The 19,183-nt window shown below is 43.5% G+C and overlaps 1 protein-coding gene across 1 annotated transcript in view; it reads right to left on the reverse strand.

Annotated features, from left to right (window-relative positions):
- METTL26 (methyltransferase like 26) overlaps positions 1–19,183 on the reverse strand; it is a 63,370-nt gene that overhangs the window by 25,406 nt on the left and 18,781 nt on the right. The window contains exons 3-4 of the mRNA XM_069210488.1: positions 7,506–7,565; positions 999–1,066 (exon numbers count right to left, since the gene is read on the reverse strand). Coding sequence (XP_069066589.1) covers positions 999–1,066; positions 7,506–7,565 — 128 coding nt within the window. The remainder of the gene's footprint in view (positions 1–998; positions 1,067–7,505; positions 7,566–19,183) is intronic.

Raw genomic sequence — 19,183 nt, forward strand, 5'->3', positions numbered from 1 at the left:
AAATAAAGTATACAATTACTTGTGGTTCATTTCCAGGAATGGCAGAGTTCCACCAATATCCAAGAGAGTCTGAGACAGAAATATTCCAGAGTTATATAATTTGTCACAGCTAGTGTAGAGGACTGTGCACAAGGATAAGGTATTAAAAATATACTATGAACCAGCAGATGTAAGCATCTGCGGAGAAGATGTCAAAGGTTGGCTGAGTGACGAACCAGAGAGGTGATCGTGTTTAGATTTCCCTTTTCCCAGGCTGAATGCTAACTGACACATTACTATTGTAAACAGCTGGCTTTGCATACAGAAATGTATGGCAAGGTACATCACTAAAGCTTGATCTGGAAATTCAGGTTCGTGCATTCTGACAATTCTGCAAAAACAAAAAACAAAAAAAAACAACAGGGTGCTCTTTGTTCGCTCGCCCTCTGCACCAAATTTTCTTTCCAACTGTTTCAATCCCTCCTAGTCAATGAAATATGCCACATCAACAAGAATCTGAGGTTTTCTTTTAACCCTTGTATAAAGCTCAAAGCATTTATCACCCATACTACCACCCTTTCACACTACTCATGAATGTGAAACCTCAATTTCGACAATCACAGCCGTTTGGCTTCACATAAAATACTGCCTCATCCACATTTAAAGCATTTTACCACTTAGACAAACTCTGGACATCAGTGCCACTATTTTGCTCCAAGGTTTCAAGGACATAATAAAAAATAAAAAAAGTTTTTAAAAAAGAAATTCAACGGATTAAATGCATTCATCATTGTGTACCTGTGACAGCCGCTAAGGTAGTAAATAGCTTCCCAATCGAATCATCTTGAGGGGAGAGAGACAGCAAGAGTGTTGGCGGGAGAGCGCGAGAGCAAGAAAGAGTGAGAGAGATCATGTGTGGGATGGAGTAGTTTGTCTCCTACAATAGCAGGAGCTTTACGTCACCCACCGAAACAGAAGTTTAATTGCAATGTAAAAAAATAGCCAACTCCACCTCCTACCTGTGCCTCAGACTCCGGTCAAAATCCACGTTGCTCTGTGGGGTGAGAACTCCATTGATAGCATACGGCTGTAAGAACACAATGGAAAGGTGAGGCAGATGCAAGGGATCAGAGACAAAACGCCTGCACTAGTACGAGAACAGGACAGTAGACAGCCAATAACTTTGCAGCTCTCACCCAGTCACCCTCATCCACGCTTGAAGTAAACAACAATGTACCTCCTGACGGGCACACGAAAAGCAGCATATTAACCCCTTCTGTGCTGCGGACGTAATCGTTACGTCCTGCGGCACAGTGCTTGTGTGCCCAGGACGTAACCATTACGTCCTGGGCACAAAGCCCAGAGGGAGCACTAGCTCTTCCTCTGTGGGGTTCCCTCCAAGGCAGGGATGGAAGGGGAAGCCCTTCCCTGTCGACCCCCGACAGCCCCCCCGACCCCAGAGACCCCTGTAATGTCAGCAAGCGATTGCGCGCTGACTATCACAGAGGCCTCCTCCCATCGCCACCCCCGACAGCCCCCCCGACCACCCCGTGATGTCAAAAAGCGATTGCGCGCTGACTATCACAGAGGCCTCCTCCCATCGCGCTGGAAGCTGATCGGAAGAGAAATGCTCAGCATTTCTCTTCCGATCAAGTGGAGGAGGCCTGAGAGGCTTCAAAGGGAAGAAAAGGAATTTCCTTCCCTTTGAAGTCACTCTGAGCGTTTTAGCAGACGGATTGGGAAGCAATCCGGCTGCTAAAATGCCCACTAGACACCAGGGATTTATTTTTTATAGGAAATTGAAATAAAGGGAGCGACCCCTTAAGCAAGGGTCGCTCCCCTAGGGGGAAAATTATATTTAGGGTATTTCTGACCCCCTTGGGGGCAGATTGGCCTATTTTTATGAGGCCAATCTGCCCCCAAGGGGGACAGAAACCACTAGACACCAGGGAGTTTTTTTTTTTGGGTGAATTTCACGCAAGGGGAGCGACCCCTTAGGCAAGGGTCGTTCCTCTGGGGGCAAGTTTATTTTAGGCCATTTCTTCCCCCCTTAAGGGCAGATCGGCCGATTTTAGGTCAATGTGCCCCAAGTATTAGGCTGATCTGCCCCCGGGGGGGGGGGGGCAGAAACCTCTAGGTGCCAGGGCAATTTTTTTTGGGGTGTTTTTTTTTTTTGTTTGTTTGTTTTTTCAGAGATTAGGAGCAACCCATTAGGCAAGGGTCGCTCCCCAGGGGGCAAATTGTATTTAGACCATTTCTGCCCCCTTTGTGGGCAGATAGGTCGATTTTAGGTCAATCTGCCTCCAAGGGGGGCAGAAACCACTAGGCACCGGGGATCTTTTTTTTGCGCCAATGTCACGCCAGGGGAGCGAATATATTTTAGGCCTTTTCTGCCGCCCCAAGGGCAGATGCCCCCAGGGGGGGCAGAAGCCTCTAGGCGCCAGGGCTAAAAACGTTTGCTATTTTTTTTTTTTTTTAAGAGGTGGGGAGCGACCCCTAAGGCAAGGGTCGCTCCCTGGGGGAGAGGGGGGGGGGGGGGGAATTTATATTAGGCCTTTTCTGCTCTACCCCGGGGGCAGATCGGCCTATTGTTATTAGGCCAATCTGCCCCCAGGTGTGGCAGAAACCTCTAGACACCAGGGATAAAAGAAAAATTGTTTTTTCTTTTTTGTTTTGTTTTTTAGAGGTGGGGAGCCACCCCTTAGTCAAGGGTCGCTCCGCTGGGGGTCAAATTGTATTTAGACCATTTCTGCCTCCCTTGGGGGCAGATCGGCTGATTTTTGTTACGCCAATCTGCCCCCATGGGGGCAGAAACCACTTAGGCACCAGGGATTGGTGTGTGTATGTGTGTTTTCTTTAGTGGGCTAGCCCCTTGAGGGTCGCTCCCCATGGGGGCATATTACTGTTGGCCATATCTGCCCCCCATTGGGGGCAGATGGGCCTATTTTTGGAAGGCCCATCTGCCCTCAAGGGGGGGGGGGGGGGCAGAAAGCCCAACAGAGGCCAGGTAAGTTTTTTTTTTCAAAAATAAGAGGGTGGGGGTATGGCCATACCCCCACCCCAAATAAATGGTGCCAAAGCTGTTCCGCCCACCAGTGTGTAGATGGGGCAATTACCCCTGATCCACACCCTGGGGGACGGGGGGGGCAGACAGTCTACTAGATGCCAGGGAATTTTTAAAAAACTAATATTTGGGTGGTGGCTACCAACCAGTATGGGCCTGGTTACGCCCCCACCTCAACTGAAGGGGGTAGCAGTCTTTCAGCTCTCCCCCGCACTCTAAAACATCTTATCCCACAGCAAGCAAGAAGACATTTGATTATTTTAGGTTTTAGTTTTACATTTGGGCCATGAGAGCTTGGCTTACTCTCAAAATCGTCCCACTTGGAATGGTGAAGGCTGCACTTTATGGACTTTGGGACGCTGCCATGTAGAAAAATCCACAAGACCTAGACACATCTGAAAACTAAACATCTGGGTGATTCCAGGGTGGTGTGTTTCACATGCACCCGCACCATTTTTGTACCCTCAATCCCCTGTAAACCTCCAACTTTGCTGGAAATCACACATTTTCCCATGTTTTTGTGATGGAACCTTCCGGAATCTGCAGGAATCCACAAAATTCCTACCACCCAGCATTGTCTCATCTATACCGATAACAATTCTGCTGCACTTGTGAGCCTAAAAATGTTTTTTTGCAAACTGCCCTTTTAGATCTTTGTTCCCCCTCAATATCGACATGTTTTTGCACTTCCCTTTCACAAACACTTGGCCCACCTACACAAATGAGGTATCATTTTTACTGGTAGACTGAGGGGAATATTGGGTGGTATGAAATGTGTCCCAGTGCGGTGATCCCACACAGAAATGTGGGAAAAAAGTGATTTTTAGCTAAATTTGAGGTTTGCTGAGGATTCTGGGTAAGAAAACATTGGGGGATCCACGCAAGTCACACCTCACTGGACTCCCTCGGGTGTCTCGTTTTCAGAAATGCCTGCGTTTGGTAGGTTTCCCTAGAAGGCTGCTGAGCCCAGGACCAAAAACACAGGTGCCCCCCTGCAAAAACATGTAGTTTTGTATTTGATAATTTTGATGTGTCCAGATAGTGTTTTGGGACATTTCCTTTCATGGGCAGTAGGCCCACCCACAAAAGTGAGGTACCATTTTTATCGGGATACTTGGGGGAACACTGGGTGGAAGGAAAGTTGTGGCTCCTCTCATATTCCAGAACTTTGTCACCGAAATGAGAGGAAAATGTGTTTTTTTGGCCAAAGTTTGAGGTTTGCAAAGGATTCTGGGGAACAGAACCTGGTCAAAGCCCCACAAGTCACCCCATCTTGGATTCCCCTAGGTGTCTAGTTTTCAAAAATGCGCTGGTTTGATAGGTTTCCCCAGGTGCCAGCTGAGCTAGAGGCCAAAATCCACAGCTAGGCACTTTGCAAAAAAACAGCTCTGTTTTCTTTGTGAAAATGTGATGTGTTCACGTTGTGTTTTGGGGCATTTCCTGTCGCGGGTGCTAGGCCTATCCACACAAGTGAGGTACCATTTTTATCGGGAGACGTTAGGGAACACAGAATAGCAAAACAAGTGTTATTGCCCCTTGTCTTTCTCTACATTTTTTCCTTCCAAATGTAAGACAGTGTGTAAAAAAGACGTCAATTTGAGAAATGCGTTGTAATTCACATGCTACTATGGGCACCCCGGAATTCAGAGATGTGCAAATAGCCACTGCGTCTCAACACCTTATCTTGTGCCCATTTTGGAAATACAAAGGTTTTCTTGATACCTATTTTTCACTTTTCATATTTCAGCAAATGAATTGCTGTATACCCGGTATAGAATAAAAACCCATTGCAAGGTGCAGCTCATTTATTGGCTCTGGGTACCTAGGGTTCTTGATGAACCTACAAGCCCTATATATCCCCGCAACAAATAGAGTCCAGCGGACGTAACGGTGTATTGCTTTAAAAAATCTGACATCGCAGGAAAAAGTTACAGAGTAAAACGTGGAGATTTTTTTTGTTTTTTTCACCTCAATTTCAATATTTTTTTATTTCAGCTGTTATCTTCTGTAGGAAACACTTGTAGGATCTACACAAATGACCCCTTGCTGAATTCAGATTTTTGTCTACTTTTTAGAAATGTTTAGCTTTCTGGGATCCAGCATTGGTTTCTCACCCATTTCGGTCACTAACTGGAAGGAGGCTGAAAGCACAAAAAATAGTAAAAATGGGGTATGTCCCAGTAAAATGTCAAAATTACATTGAAAAAATTGGGTATTCTAATTCAAGTCTGCCTGTTCCTGGGAGCTGGTGATCTTGCCACCGCAAACCCTTTGTTGATGCCATTTTCAGGGAAAAAAAACCATGAGCCACCTTCTGCAGTGCTTTTCCCCGTTTAAAAAAAAAGAAAAGAAAAATGTTCACTATATTTTGGCTAATTTCTTGGTCGCCTTCAGGGGAACCCACAAAGTCTGGGTACCCCTAGAATCCCTAGGATGTTGGGGGAAAAAGGACGCAAATTTGGCGTGGGTAGCTGATGTGAACAAAAAGTTATGAGGGCATAAGCGCGAACTGCTCCAAATAGCCAAAAAAAGGCTTGGCACAGGATGGGAAAAGGCCTGGCAGCGAAGGGGTTAAACTGAAGGCAATCAACAACACTGATCCATGCTACTTAAACCAGAGTAGGGTGTAGGTCAAGAGAGAGGATAACAAAAATGATTCCAAAGCAGAACAATAAATTAAGTCACTTAACCTATTGGGAAACACCCACTTCCTTCTCCCTCCTGCTTTCCCCAATTAAGAGCAAGATGTGCAGTCTGGGTGTGTATCTTTAAATGCACATCTTTAATGGTGTAGTGTGAACCCTTTCGTTGGTCCACTACCTCTGGAGGTAGGCATGAAATCCATATGTAGAAAGCCACAAAACACCACTGGCCACAAAATACCTTTTAAGTCCAGCAGGGCAAACACTCCAAAACTATCAACAAGGCAACATTGCAGTATGCCTAGGCTGCAATGCAGAAAGCTTGCAGCAATGCAGAATCATTCACTTGAGGCCAGTTGTGGTGGAACTATTTTCAGAGTGGGAGTACTGCCATCAAAAATATATCAATGAATTCTCAGGGACTGTGAAGTCCATGTGTTACACAAAGAACAAGTGTGGCAAATGATCCGTCCCCATCTAGTAAGAGTGGTGAGGGTGCAGTATGCAGCTGATGGTGAATTATGTAGCACACTGTTACAAATGTATTACTAAATCATGGTATGGTAGCTTGCTATTTACAGACAGCGCATTTTCCATTTGAATGACCACTAACTTTTTCAGACAATTCTATTGATAAAACTATACAGCGCACAAACTATAATGGGTGGAAATCGAGTTTCAGCAAATGTCATTTAGGAAACACCAAGTAGAGTATTGAATAGCTTTGATCCTAATAAAATCTTTGTTTCCATATCACTTTACAATTACTTAAAAAGGGCTTAATTTGTAGTTTCCTAAGTGCTGACATTTTAAAATATTTGTAAATTTCATTAATAGTTATTTACATTTTGCTATGTCTTTTTGCATAATTATGGATCTACCACGTTTCGAACAAGTGCTATGCAATTCTCCAAAGTCAGACAGCAGCCTCATCATTAGACTTATTTTTTTCCTTGGGTCCATGTAGGAAGTAAAACTAAAAATGTGTCTTTGAAACTATATCGCAACTGTACTAAACCCTACTAATTAGTAGAAGATCTCTCACATTACCTACTGCACCACCTACAGAACAGAAGAGCTGATTTTTAGGTGACACGCCTGAATCTATGATCCCAACCACAATTAACAAATACAGAGTTCTGCTATAGACCTGATAGAAAAGGAAGCACTGATGGAAATAAAATGATGCACTTCCCGAATTTAGGCTATCTGGTAAAAACCCAGACTTATACCAATATTCTATGAATGAAGCCCAGAGGTGAATCTCCAAGCAACACTGTGCATTCTGAGACCACTGTGTAATGTCCTGCATCCGGAGATAAACCGGTAAACCCTTGTAGCTGCATACTACCAAGCTAGGTGTCATATCCCCAGACCACAGAACACAGTCCTACACCCAGAGAGTATCATTAAAGGGCCAGTAGTCTGAGACACACTAGCAAGAACCTTCATCCCTCTATAACTTAGTAGGGCCCATTATCCCAAGACCACTCAAAAACGCATGCATCATCGTATCACCACCCAACAGACATACCCTGGGGCTTTCAATCAAGACCTCTATCCAGAAACTTAGAAAAGGGTCTTATACTCTGTGGCATGCTTCCTCCCACTCTTTGAGTCAATTACCTAAATTCTAATTATCAAGACAATATTTCCTGCATCTTTTCCAGAAATTCTAACCATGCTTGAACTACCCCCTGCAAGATCAATTTCTATCAAACAACCCTTCATCATTCAAGCTCCCATCTGGCACTGACTGCCCCTGCTATGGAGCCAGACAGTGAGTTTCTCAGAACCACAGGGAGTTTCTAAAAACGTACCCCATATGTGAAGAGGACACCACCAGGTTTCAACAGGATCCCCGCTCCTTCAAACAATCCCTAGAAAAGGAGACAGTGTAATCAACATTTACACACAAGCATGAAAGAATCAGAGGAATATCACAAAGATTACTTTGATAGAGAAGAATTACTATTGTGCGCTGAAGCGCTAAAATGCTAAATATATCAAAGATAAATTAAATCAGAATAAAACCAAATTAAAAACCAATACGAAAACTTAAATGCAAAACTAATTATAAAAAGGACAACCACTGCAGCAGCAACTTCTCAACCACTGCAGCAGCAACTTCTTGATTCTGTATTCCCAAAAGAAAGATTATAGCTTTCTTTCGCGTTTTACATCACATTTCTCTAGTAAAGGACTCAGAAACGTTGCTCTTATTTATCAAATTATAGACATTTCAATAATAAATGTTCCAAAGCATCTTGTAACACTTCTTAAGCTTCTCCTAAAGCTCACCTAGACCGAATAATGAAGAATTAGACCCAATCTTATCATTAAAATGTGTTGAATTAACTGACTCACACATCATTTAACTATTTAAATCTACTGTGAGACATTGCCATAAATGTAACTCATTTTGTACTTTTCTTACTCATGTACTTTGTATCTCTTGTAACAGGCAAATTTGGGGAAATTACATTTTATTCCATATCAACAGACGCCCTGCCTAGATAGATAGCGTATTGGGAAACTATTTAAATACTTGAAATAATGCAAATTGGAGGTATGATGTGCCCCTAAGTCCCAAATGACTTTCCCGGAATCTCGGAGCTTGCCGAAGTGAGTTGGGTATGTTCTTGGCGTTCTAGTGATAGTATGTGTGGTGTAGAATGTGCGCTTGTTCAGTTTATGCATACTGCAGGTGAATTGTGAGGTTTGTGAGAATTTAGGCCAAGTAATGTTTTAGTAGGAGTGGGCGTACTCCGGAGTATGAGAGTAGGGAAGTCGGCGAACTTCATGTGAATGTGGCACTTTGTGCTAAAAAATGATCCACGTGGTTGTTGGTGATGTACGGGCCCGGCGTGGTCTAAGACTCCGGAGTATATCGATAAGTGTATGAGACACTTCGTTTATGTTGTAATTTGCGCGATGGAGATTTGGCAAGTTCTAAAGTGCACTAGAACGAACCATTGACAAGTCGAGAGTAGGATTTGCAGGTCGAATTCTGCTTGAGAGTGCGGGATCTGAGAAGGAGAGTAGCGGCCGAGGCTTCAAGTGAAATCTCTGTAAAGTTCTGAAGCGATTGAGTTACCCTTCCTGTAGTAAACCGGCAAATGTGTTTTTGTCGATAAGGTGCTCGCAATATATTGCATTTGTTTTGTGTGAATAGAGAGTAAGGAAGACAAGCCGCAAGTGTGTGTGAGTGTGACGTCATTGGAGCCATGCTGGGATAGGTCAGTTGCCAAGAGGGGTCGCGCACGGATTGGCAGCCGTCCGTGAGAGGCAATTGGTTGAGAAGGTAGGCGAAGATTGATCTGGGAATTAAAGTCACTTCCTGATTAGATACTAAGCAAAATAAAAGACGCAAAAATGAAGTTTTTCAGGGCTCTAAAGAGTGCTTGGAGAGGAGATACATACATTACAGCGAGTGTCGGGGAGCCTACACCGCCAGAGGCTACTCCAGCTTATGTGGTCATGGAGAAGAAGGGAGTTGCGCCTTGTCTTTGGCTAAAACAATGGTGCAAAATGATAGAAAAAGGAGGGATGTTTGGCGTTTCCGGAGCACAGAACGTTCAATATAGGGATTCTGGAAAATTTGCGGAGGGTGTTAAGTGAGCGGAAGTTGCCTCCGAGACCAGCTCAGTTTGAGGCGTTAGCAATTTGGGAACTGGCAGCAATTCAGAAAGACCGACAAAAATCTGAGAGGAGAATGAAGAAAGCAGAGAAGACTCTAGCAGAGGCTAGATGGGATAGTGAGACCAGTATGTGGAGAAGGGAAATAATAGACGGAGTTAGGATGTTTCCGGCAATAACTCAAGAAGCCGAGACACGAGGGAGAAAGGCAACTTGTAAAACAGACAAGGGGTCTAGTAAGCAAAAGGAGACTCAGAAATCTTGGGCAGATGACGATGAGTTTCTAAAATCAGCTGTTACATGATCGACTGCCACCATATGCCATAAATGACAATAGACCGAGTACTAGTGCAGGTCCTGCAAATACGACACAGAATCGGGGAACTACAAGTGCAGCACAGCCAAATAATGTTACCGCATCAGCTCCGATACAGAATGGTGCTAGTGTATCTACCGCACCAGACACACAGATACAGTTGCAGCCACCACCAATTCAAAGGCTCTACCCCGATGTCCCAGTACTAGAGACAACTACGAGTTTGACGGTGCTGCCTGATCCGGTATACACGAGATCAAAATTAATGCAGATTGAGCCAACTCCACAATTGCTGCCCCAGCAACAGACAGTCCCGAATTATGTTCCAGTCACAGACCCGCAGTAAGTTACAGCACCTATGATGAATCAAGCTATGGGAGTTAATGCTACACAGGGATTGGGAAATGGACAGGCACCAGCTGCTATATCATTGCCGATTACTGTTGGCCCGCCAGTGCCCCTATATGCGCAGGCAAAGCGTGGTGTATGTGATCAAGGAGTAATGACTCAGGAGGTGATAAGAGGAGGGTTCACAGGAAGCTCCCAGGGTATGACACTGGGAGAACAGACAGCAGAGGGATCTAGGTCCTTGTTGGACTTTAGTCCGATGGGGGTTCTTATAGAGACAATGAGACAAGCAGGTTTGGGTTTACTGACACCACAGGTGCTGAGTGTAAATACATCATAGGCACCGACAGTGCAGGCTGGGAATATCTTGTTGCTGGGCTTGACAGCACAACAGTTGACTGAGTGGTTAGACAAGCTTAGCACTCCACAGACTACTCCTGTAACAGAACGAGCAGAGAGATAGGAATACCTGAACTTTATAAGGTTGGGTGTGGAAGCAGCAGAATTAGTTGAAGGATCTATGGGGGTGAACAGATTAGAATCATACAATGAAGCGGAATTGAGGTTTCTGTGTCCGAAAATAACCAAAGAAGTGAGTAAGGAGCACCAGAGGTTAGCGAATGTAGCGGACAAATACGGCATAGACTTAGACAATACTAAGCATTTGAAGAGGAGTTATAGGTTAGACTTTGACAACAAGGACTTTGACCATATGAGGACTACTTGGTTGAAGGCACACCTCAAAGAGATACTACAGAGTTCTCAAGTTTGGGGAGCATTAGAGAAGTGGGAAGGCAGATGGGCAAAGAAAAGAGATAAAGGGAAAGGTGATTGCCTGGAACCGAAGCAGGCGAAAGTTGCGCCAGACACAGGAACAATAAAGATGTTACCAATGAGAAAAACAGCTGGAGGGGTTCTAGTCCATGTACTGTGGTCTAGTTGTGACATTCTGTCATTCACAAATGATTATCCCAGGTTGAGGGAAAAGCCGATAGAGTAGTATCAGCAGACGGACAGGTTTGTGAAGCTTGCAAAATGTCTCTGGGAAGACTTGAATACACTGTATGAGATTATAGTTCCAGCTGATTTGTGGCTTGAGTGCAAGAGGGGTGTGGATTGGCCGACAGAGAAACCGGCAAGGGACAGACTACTGGAGCGCCGTCTCCTGACATGATGAGGTATTACCATAAGGTGATTGAGTTTTTAAAACAAAAGGTGTCGGCGAAAGTCACTGATTTGCAGTAAATTGATCGAACGGCACAAGAAGGCAAAGAATCGATACATGCTTACTATGAGAGGTTGTTAAAGGCGTTCAAACATTACAGTGGTACAGAGATTATAGAGCCGAAAGATATGAATCATCTTGTGTTCAGGTTTGTTGAAGGACTGAGGCCAGAGATTAGCCAGATGATTAAGAATCATTTGATCTGTTGGCAAGCTAAACCGATTGATGAGGTGTTGTAGTATGCGAAATACTGTAGAGATGAGATTGAATTGAAACAAAGAAAGCTCAAAGAGAAGGCGATGGTGATGCAAATTAAGGCAGCTCAGGCAGGGATGCAGGGAAATGGAGTACAGCAGGTGATACAACAGCCACCTCAAGGAAACAGAATGTTTCAGATGTAACAAAGAGGCAGAGGTTGAGGAGGTTTTGTGAACCATGGTCCAGACTTGAATACTGTTGTGGTTCAAAATGATGTGCAAGGGATGAAAAAGATGTTACCATGCCATGCGTGCGGGGGCGTGGGACACTGGAAGCGGGAGTGCCCAATGATGGTGCAGGATGGTGCTATTCAACAAAGCAATGGTATCAGTACATTTCAAAATATGAGGGGTCCAAGAATGAGGGGTCAAAATCCGAACTTCCAGAATAATATGGTTCAGATGCAGGGACTCCAGCCTATGCAACAAATGCAAATGCCACAACTTCAACCAGCACAGTTGCAGCAAATACAACAGCAGGTTCCCATGGTACCTAGACAGCAAATGCAGTTGCCCTTAGCTCCGATGGGGCAGCAACAGGTGATGCTTCCTCAACAGGTCACAGGCCAACCAATGAGTCAAAATAATACAGGACAGCAGTTCCCATTGCGTGGTGAGGATGGAATAAACGATGATTGGTTGGATGATTGTTCAGACAGTGAGGAGTGTAGGCTTGCAGCGTCCCTAGAAGTAGTTCAGAGGGGACCTTATGTGCAGGGGAAGGTGATGGGTCAAAAGGTTTTGTTCCTGGTTGACACAGAAGCGACATGCTCTACAGTGAGAAGTGCAGAGGTTCCAAAATTGCCGCTTTCGGGACGTACCATAAAGTGGTAGGAGTAGCAAATCAGCTCCTGACAAATCCGATTACAAATCCGGTCCAAGATGAGATTGGTACCTTCCAGGGATTACATAGGTTTGTAGTCTGTGATTCAAGTCCCGTATCCCTAATGGGAAGAGACTTACTGTGTAAGACAAGGTGTTCAATTACCTGTTCCAATGAAGGGATTGAGGTACAGACAAACAGTGATGACGAGGGGCACGATGGTCAGATCTCAGAGACGGAGACCGTAGGTGAGGAGTACCCTTTGATAAGCTTCTTCCCGATGTTCACAATGACAGATTTGCCAACCAAATTACAGGGAACAGTGACAGAGAAGGTGTGGGACTTGACAGGAAAAGAAGTGGGATTGATAAAGGGAGTAGAACCAGTCAATGTAGAGGTGAAGCCAAATACCGTGTGTTCCCAGGTACCACAGTACCACATGGCACAAGATGTCCTCATACAAGTGACGCAGATAATTGCAGACTTTGTGAAGCAAGGGGTCTAAAGAGAAGTTTTGAGCAGTCCATGTAATTCGCCAATAATGGGACTGAGAAAGCCTTGTGGGAAAGTTCGAATTGTCCAAGACCTGAGAAAAATCAACAAGATAGTGGTAAAGTGTTGCCCTATAGTGCCAAATCCAGCCGTGATCATGTTTCAGGTTCCGTGTGATGCAGAGTGGTTCACTGTTGTGGACCTGTCACAAGCATTCTTTTCGGTGCCTCTTCATGAGGATAGCCAATTTCTCTTTAGTTTCAAAATCTTGGACAAGGTTCACAGTTGGTGTCGAATTCCTCAAGGGTTTTCAGAATCTCCTTCCATCTTCAATCAGATATTGAAGAGGGACTTGGAATCACTGGAACTGCCTTTTAATTCGACTCTAGTGCAGTACATTGATGACTTGTTGATTGCGTCCAAGACAAAAGACGACTGCAGTTATGACACCATTGCCTTACTGAATCATTTGGGAAAGAACGGACATAAAGTGTCCCCAAAGAAATTACAGTACTGTCAGAAAGAGGTGAAGTACTTAGGTCATCTAATTGAGAAAGGGTCGAGGAAAATTTCTAAAGAAAGAGTGACAGCCATATTACAGATGAATCCACTGACGTCCAAGAGAGATGTAAGGATATTTTTGGTAATGGTGGGCTACTGTCGTCAGTGGATTCCCAACTTCTCGATTATCTCTAAGCCGTTGGTAAGGTTGACTGTCAAGGAGATCATAGATGGCCCAGGTACTCTGACTATGTCAGAGAAAGAAATGAAAGCATTCATTGAACTGAGAGAGAGCATGTGCAGGGCTCCAGCTTTAGGTATGGCTGACTACACAAAGCCTTTTGTACTGTTTTGTAATGAACGTGATGCTTGTTCTTTGTCTGTCTTGACACAGGTCCATGGAGGTGAAAACCGCCCAATAGCTTATTTTTCAGCTACTTTGGACCCAGTCGCAGAAGCCTTAACGGGTTGTTAGCGTGCAGTTGCAGCAGTTGGTCAAAGCCTCACTCAGTGTGAAGGTATAGTGATGGGATATCCCTTAACAGTAATGGTCCTACACTCAGTAGAAATATTACTCACCTGAACTAAGACCCAGCATATGACAAATGAAAGACTCACGAAGTATGAAACGATTATACTTGGGTCACCCAATGTGTCTTTAAAAAGATGTACTGTGTTAAACCCAGCAACTTTGCTTCCTACTAAGAAGACAGATATCGATGATGCTGAGGAAGTAGAACATGATTGTCTTGAGGTAACAGAACTGTGCACCAAACCAAGACCTAACATTAAAGATACCCAATTAGAGGAAAATGATTACATTATCTTTGTTGATGGTTCATGCCTGAGAGACTCAGTGGGAGTACTGAGAGCCGGATACTCTGTGTGTACAATCTCCGGTATCCTGGAAGCCTCTTGGCTCGAAAGAGTGTATTCTGCTCACGTGGCTGAATTAATTGCTCTTACTGGGGCAGGCCATGCCGCTGAGAACTTAAAAGTGACTATCTATAGACAGCAGATACGGATCTGGAATTGTTCATGATTTTGGCCAGCTATGGTCACAGAGAGGTTTTCTGACCGCTTCTGGTTCTCCAGTGAAAAATGGTGAAAGAATTAAGGAATTGCTGTATGCGATTCAGTTACCTCTTGAAATTACCGTGGTGAAATGCAATGCTCATGTTAAGTCGCAAGACTTTGTGTCAATGGGAAATGGATATGCAGATCAAGTCGCAAGGTTTTGTGCATTGAACTGTATATCGTTCAAAGATCAGTGGGAATTGTTATCAGAAACTGAAAATGAGACATGCACAGGTTATGCATTGAGGGTTGTAGACACCATGGAAGAGTTAAAATTGTTGCAGGGACGTGCCAGCAAAGAAGAGAAACGCTCTTGGCTCAAATTGCAATGTGTACAAAGACCTGATGATTTGTGGGTTTCAGATGAGGGGAAAATGGTTTTGCCAAACAGTCTTCTGTCACAGTTTGCGAGGTTTTACCATGGTCAAGCACATATTGGGAGAGATGCCATGATCAGGCTGTTTAAAATCGATTGGTTTAACCCAAAGTTCAGACAAGCCGCAGAAGTGATTTGTCACAGGTGCATTATCTGTCAGCAGATGAATGTGGGGAGAGGGACCGTGGTGAATTTGAGCCACATTGGGAGAGCAGGAGGTCCATTTAGCAGGATGCTGATGGATTTTATTGAGATGCCTGTGTGTGGAGGTTTGAGGTACGTGTTGGTGATTGTGTGCATCTTCAGTCATTGGATTAAAGCTTACCCTACACGTAGGAATGACAGTCTCACAGTAGCGAAGTTGCTGCTTAGGGAGTTGATACCACGTTTCGGGTTTTCGATCTCTTTAGAATCAGATATGGGAAGTCACTTCAACAACAAGGTGGTTAAGCTCTTGTGTGCCGCACTGAACATTAAACAGAAGTTGCAATGTAGCTACTGCCATGAAGCATCAGGACTAGTGGAACAGATGAATTGTACCCTGAAGTCGAGAATGGCAACAATGTGTGCAGCTACAAACCTGAAATGGCCAGATGCGTTGCCCTTAGTGCTGATGTCAATGAGAAGTATACCCAATAAGAAAACAGGACTGTCTCCGCATTAAATTCTCATGGTTCGAGCTATGAGATTACCTGCAGTGCCCGCAAATGCTCTTGTGAATATCACGGATGATATGGTGTTGGACTACTGCAAGGGTCTGGCTGATGTGGTCCGCTCTTTCTCTCATCGGTGCAACCACACTGCCACCGATAAGTGATCCAGGTCACAATCTGAAAGCCGGTGACTGGGTTGTTGTCAAGAAACAAGTGAGGAAGTTGTGTTTGGAGCCACTTTGGAAGGGGCCGTATCAAGTGATACTGACAACTACTACTGCTGTGAAATGTGCGGGAGTTCCAAACAGGATACATGCCAGTCACACCAAGAAGGTGACATGTCCAACTGATGTGGAACTTGAGTTGTCAAAAATAACAGCTACAGGAAAGGAAGTCTCAGGGCCGGAGAGTAATCAAAGGGGAACTGAGACTGAAGGAGAGCCCATTGAGGACGGCTTGGTCACTCAACCAGCAAGCAAAACCCGGATGGGTGACAGTGAGCCTATCTCAACTGAGGCACCAGGGGAACCGACGCAAAGAGAGGCTCTCCCAGAAGTAGACGGATACGGGTTTGAAGTTGAGCCCCTGACAGACCCGGAAGGAGAGGGAGGTGAAACAGAAGGAAGTCAGAATGTTCAGACTCCTCCTGAGCCGCTTGCAGAGCCATCAAGAGAAAACACCATAGCACAAGAGGAGGGCATTGACCAGCAAACTGAAGAATCGAACAGAAAAAGGACATTGAAAGGAGATAAATGGCCAGGGCCACAACCTGCAAAAGAGAAAGTGGTAATAGATGAAACAATAGAGGAAGAAGTTGATACCACAAGGAGAGAGAATCTGAGTGAAGGAGAATTACAGGGTGATCGCAAGCTGAAAAGAAAGTGAGTTGCAAACAGAAGATATGCAGGTCCTGAATGGGCGTATGTATCATCAGCTGAGTGGCAGCAAGAATTCTTGGCATTCTGTTTTGATCGAGAGATTCCAGGTCAATACTACGGCACCTGAATTTGACCGCAGAGAAGAAAGATTGTGTTAAAAATTAAAATTAAGGCTTAAAAGCTGAGAGAAAAGAGACTGATAAATTACTGGATGTGACGCTGTTAACCTAAATTGACTCTTGAAAACCGATTGTGACAAGCCTGATTTGACAAGGATCCTGGGAGTGAGTGAAGACGCTGTAAATACTTGCTAAAGAGAGACTTTGCTTAAGAGAGTAAAAACAAAAACAAAAAAAGGAGCTTTTAGACCTTCCTCAGTTGATTGTTTACCTCTATATTGTTCTGCTTTCTTATTCATTACAGATCATGATTAACCCTAGAGATGACAATAATAGAGGTAGGACTCGTAGATGGTGGAGTATTATTTTGGGTGTTGTGAGTGCGATAGTAATAATAACTTAGATTGTGGGAATGCCATTGGTGGACAAGAGTGGGACTAACAACGCTTCAATTCCTGAGACTGCTACACTAACACCATGGGAGAAGTATGAGCAGGATACTAAATATTTGCATGAAGGAACTAACACGAAAGGGGAACTATCTACTAATGTCTTCTATCGCTTGTTGAATGAGTATGTTGAAACAATGGATGCGAAGAATTGTTATGTGTTCACAAAGATTCCTTTGTCAGTACAAGAAGGGGTTAATTACCATAGTTTGCCACTAACCTACGGGATGAGCTGTAGTTTGCTATTAACAAGGCTTTATGATCAAGAATATATTCAATACTTCTATTCTAATCTAGATGTAGTGTTTTCTTTTGTGCCTATAAATGAATATTTGAGTAAGATAGTTAGAGATCATAGTATAAAGATAGTTAGGGGTTTCTTTGAGCCTACACTGACATTTGGTACAGCTTATGCACATCGCAATAATCTAACATGTTTACGAACACCTGTAGAGAAGAGCTTCTTAGATCACACTGATGATAGAAGAAAAGCGTTAAAGGAAATGTTAGCAGAGGGATAAGAAAAACTAACATTTGCAAATGATTATGCTTTTAGTGCAATAAAGACACAAGGCAAATTAGCTACAGATGCATTACACGTAGGAAAGCTTTGCATATATAGGCCAAAATCTGATCATGACACTTTATTTGTGGGAACGAGTGAGTGCAGACATGTGTTTTTGTTTCAGAGTAAGTAGACGTTCATGTTAAATGGACAGGATCCAGCGATCCCTGGGATCTATTACATATGTGGACTTAATGCTTATTACCGTCTTTCAAGGGGATGGTATGGGACATGTTATTTGGGAATAGTTTTCCCAAAGATCTACCAATCTGAAGACTTAAGAAAGTTTCCTAAATTGTCTAAATTACATCATACTAGACAGAAAAGAGAAACAGCAGCTGCTGTTGTGGGTGATATATTTGGAGCAATAATTCCTTCAGTGGGAGTTATCTTGAATTTAATAAAGATTAGGAAGTTGTCTACTATTGTGGATAACATGCTGACAAACTTCACAGGGGCTATACTCCTGATGGATACTGAACTTGCTGCGGAGAGGGCTATGACTCTTCAAAACTGGCTTGCTTTAGACATTCTTTTAGCGAAAAGTGGCGGAGTCTGTAGGATGCTTAATGAGCGCCACTGTTGTGCATTTATACCCGATAATAGTGATAAGATTAGAAGTATGCTTACTAACCTAACAAGAGATAGTACAGATTTGAAAGAGCTGAATGAACCTGGAGTTTGGGAAAAGGTTTTGCTAAAGTGGGAAGCTGGTTTCGTAATATTTGGAATGGGATACTTGCAAAAATAATAGGGGGAATGCTGATTGTTTTAGCTTGCTTATTTGGACTATGGTTATCATGTAAAATTAGTAAAAGAATTAAAGAAAAATTGGCAAAACGCGATATGAGGAGGGAAGAAAAGAAAAGGGAGAAAATATTCAAAGGAAAATATGATGTCACAAATGGGGGAGGAAATTGAATTGCAGGAATTAAGAAAGTGAAAAGAAAAGTAAAGCATGGATTTGTGTGATGACAAGTGTCATCAGAGGAGGGCTTGTTAGAGTGTGATTTTTATAATCAGGATTAACATGAAATGTTTATGAACTAATGCATAATAATGCCGCATAGAAAATGTATTAATGTGTTTTACTAAATGTGAGTCCGAAATGTGCCCACGGGGAGTGGCCACCATTATATACGATGATTAATTAAATTGACTAATAATTAAATAATAATGCACTAATGTATGATTTTGTATTAGTATTAAGAGTTATACGTTAAGGTTTTGCTAATTAATTCACTAGGCCTTAGTTAGCATGAGTCGAGGACTAGCTGCCTGGTTTCATATTAAGTGTGTTTTTCTAACGCGCAGTGTGCTGACTTGCTGAAGGACATGTAGTTGTACTTTTCCAGAAACTAGAAGATGAGTGTAAGCGTAGTAGATTCATTCTCATGAAACTCGACTTGCTCAAGGAGACATTCTTGCCGAATGCAACAGTGTAAACTTGCAACAGGTACAAGGTCGCCTAAACTGGTATAGACAATGGAACTACTGACTGGGTCTGTGAGAGGACCACAACAACATCAAATCATACCGGACATTTTACCCGCTGGGGACGTCAATCACAGCAGCCAAAAAGCTATGTGAGAACTGTTATGGGGTGACAATCGAAAGGTGGTGACCGATGGATTATTGGATGGAGATGATGGTGTGCTAAAACTTGCCCAATTGGAAATTAGGGGACTGTACCACAAGATTGATATAAAAATTATGGACACAAGGGATTGCCAGCTACTACTAGCCATTAAGAGCCAATTTGCCATTGCATGCTGTCACT

Source organism: Pleurodeles waltl, chromosome 10, assembly GCF_031143425.1.
Source record: "Pleurodeles waltl isolate 20211129_DDA chromosome 10, aPleWal1.hap1.20221129, whole genome shotgun sequence".
NCBI lineage: Eukaryota > Metazoa > Chordata > Amphibia > Caudata > Salamandridae > Pleurodeles > Pleurodeles waltl.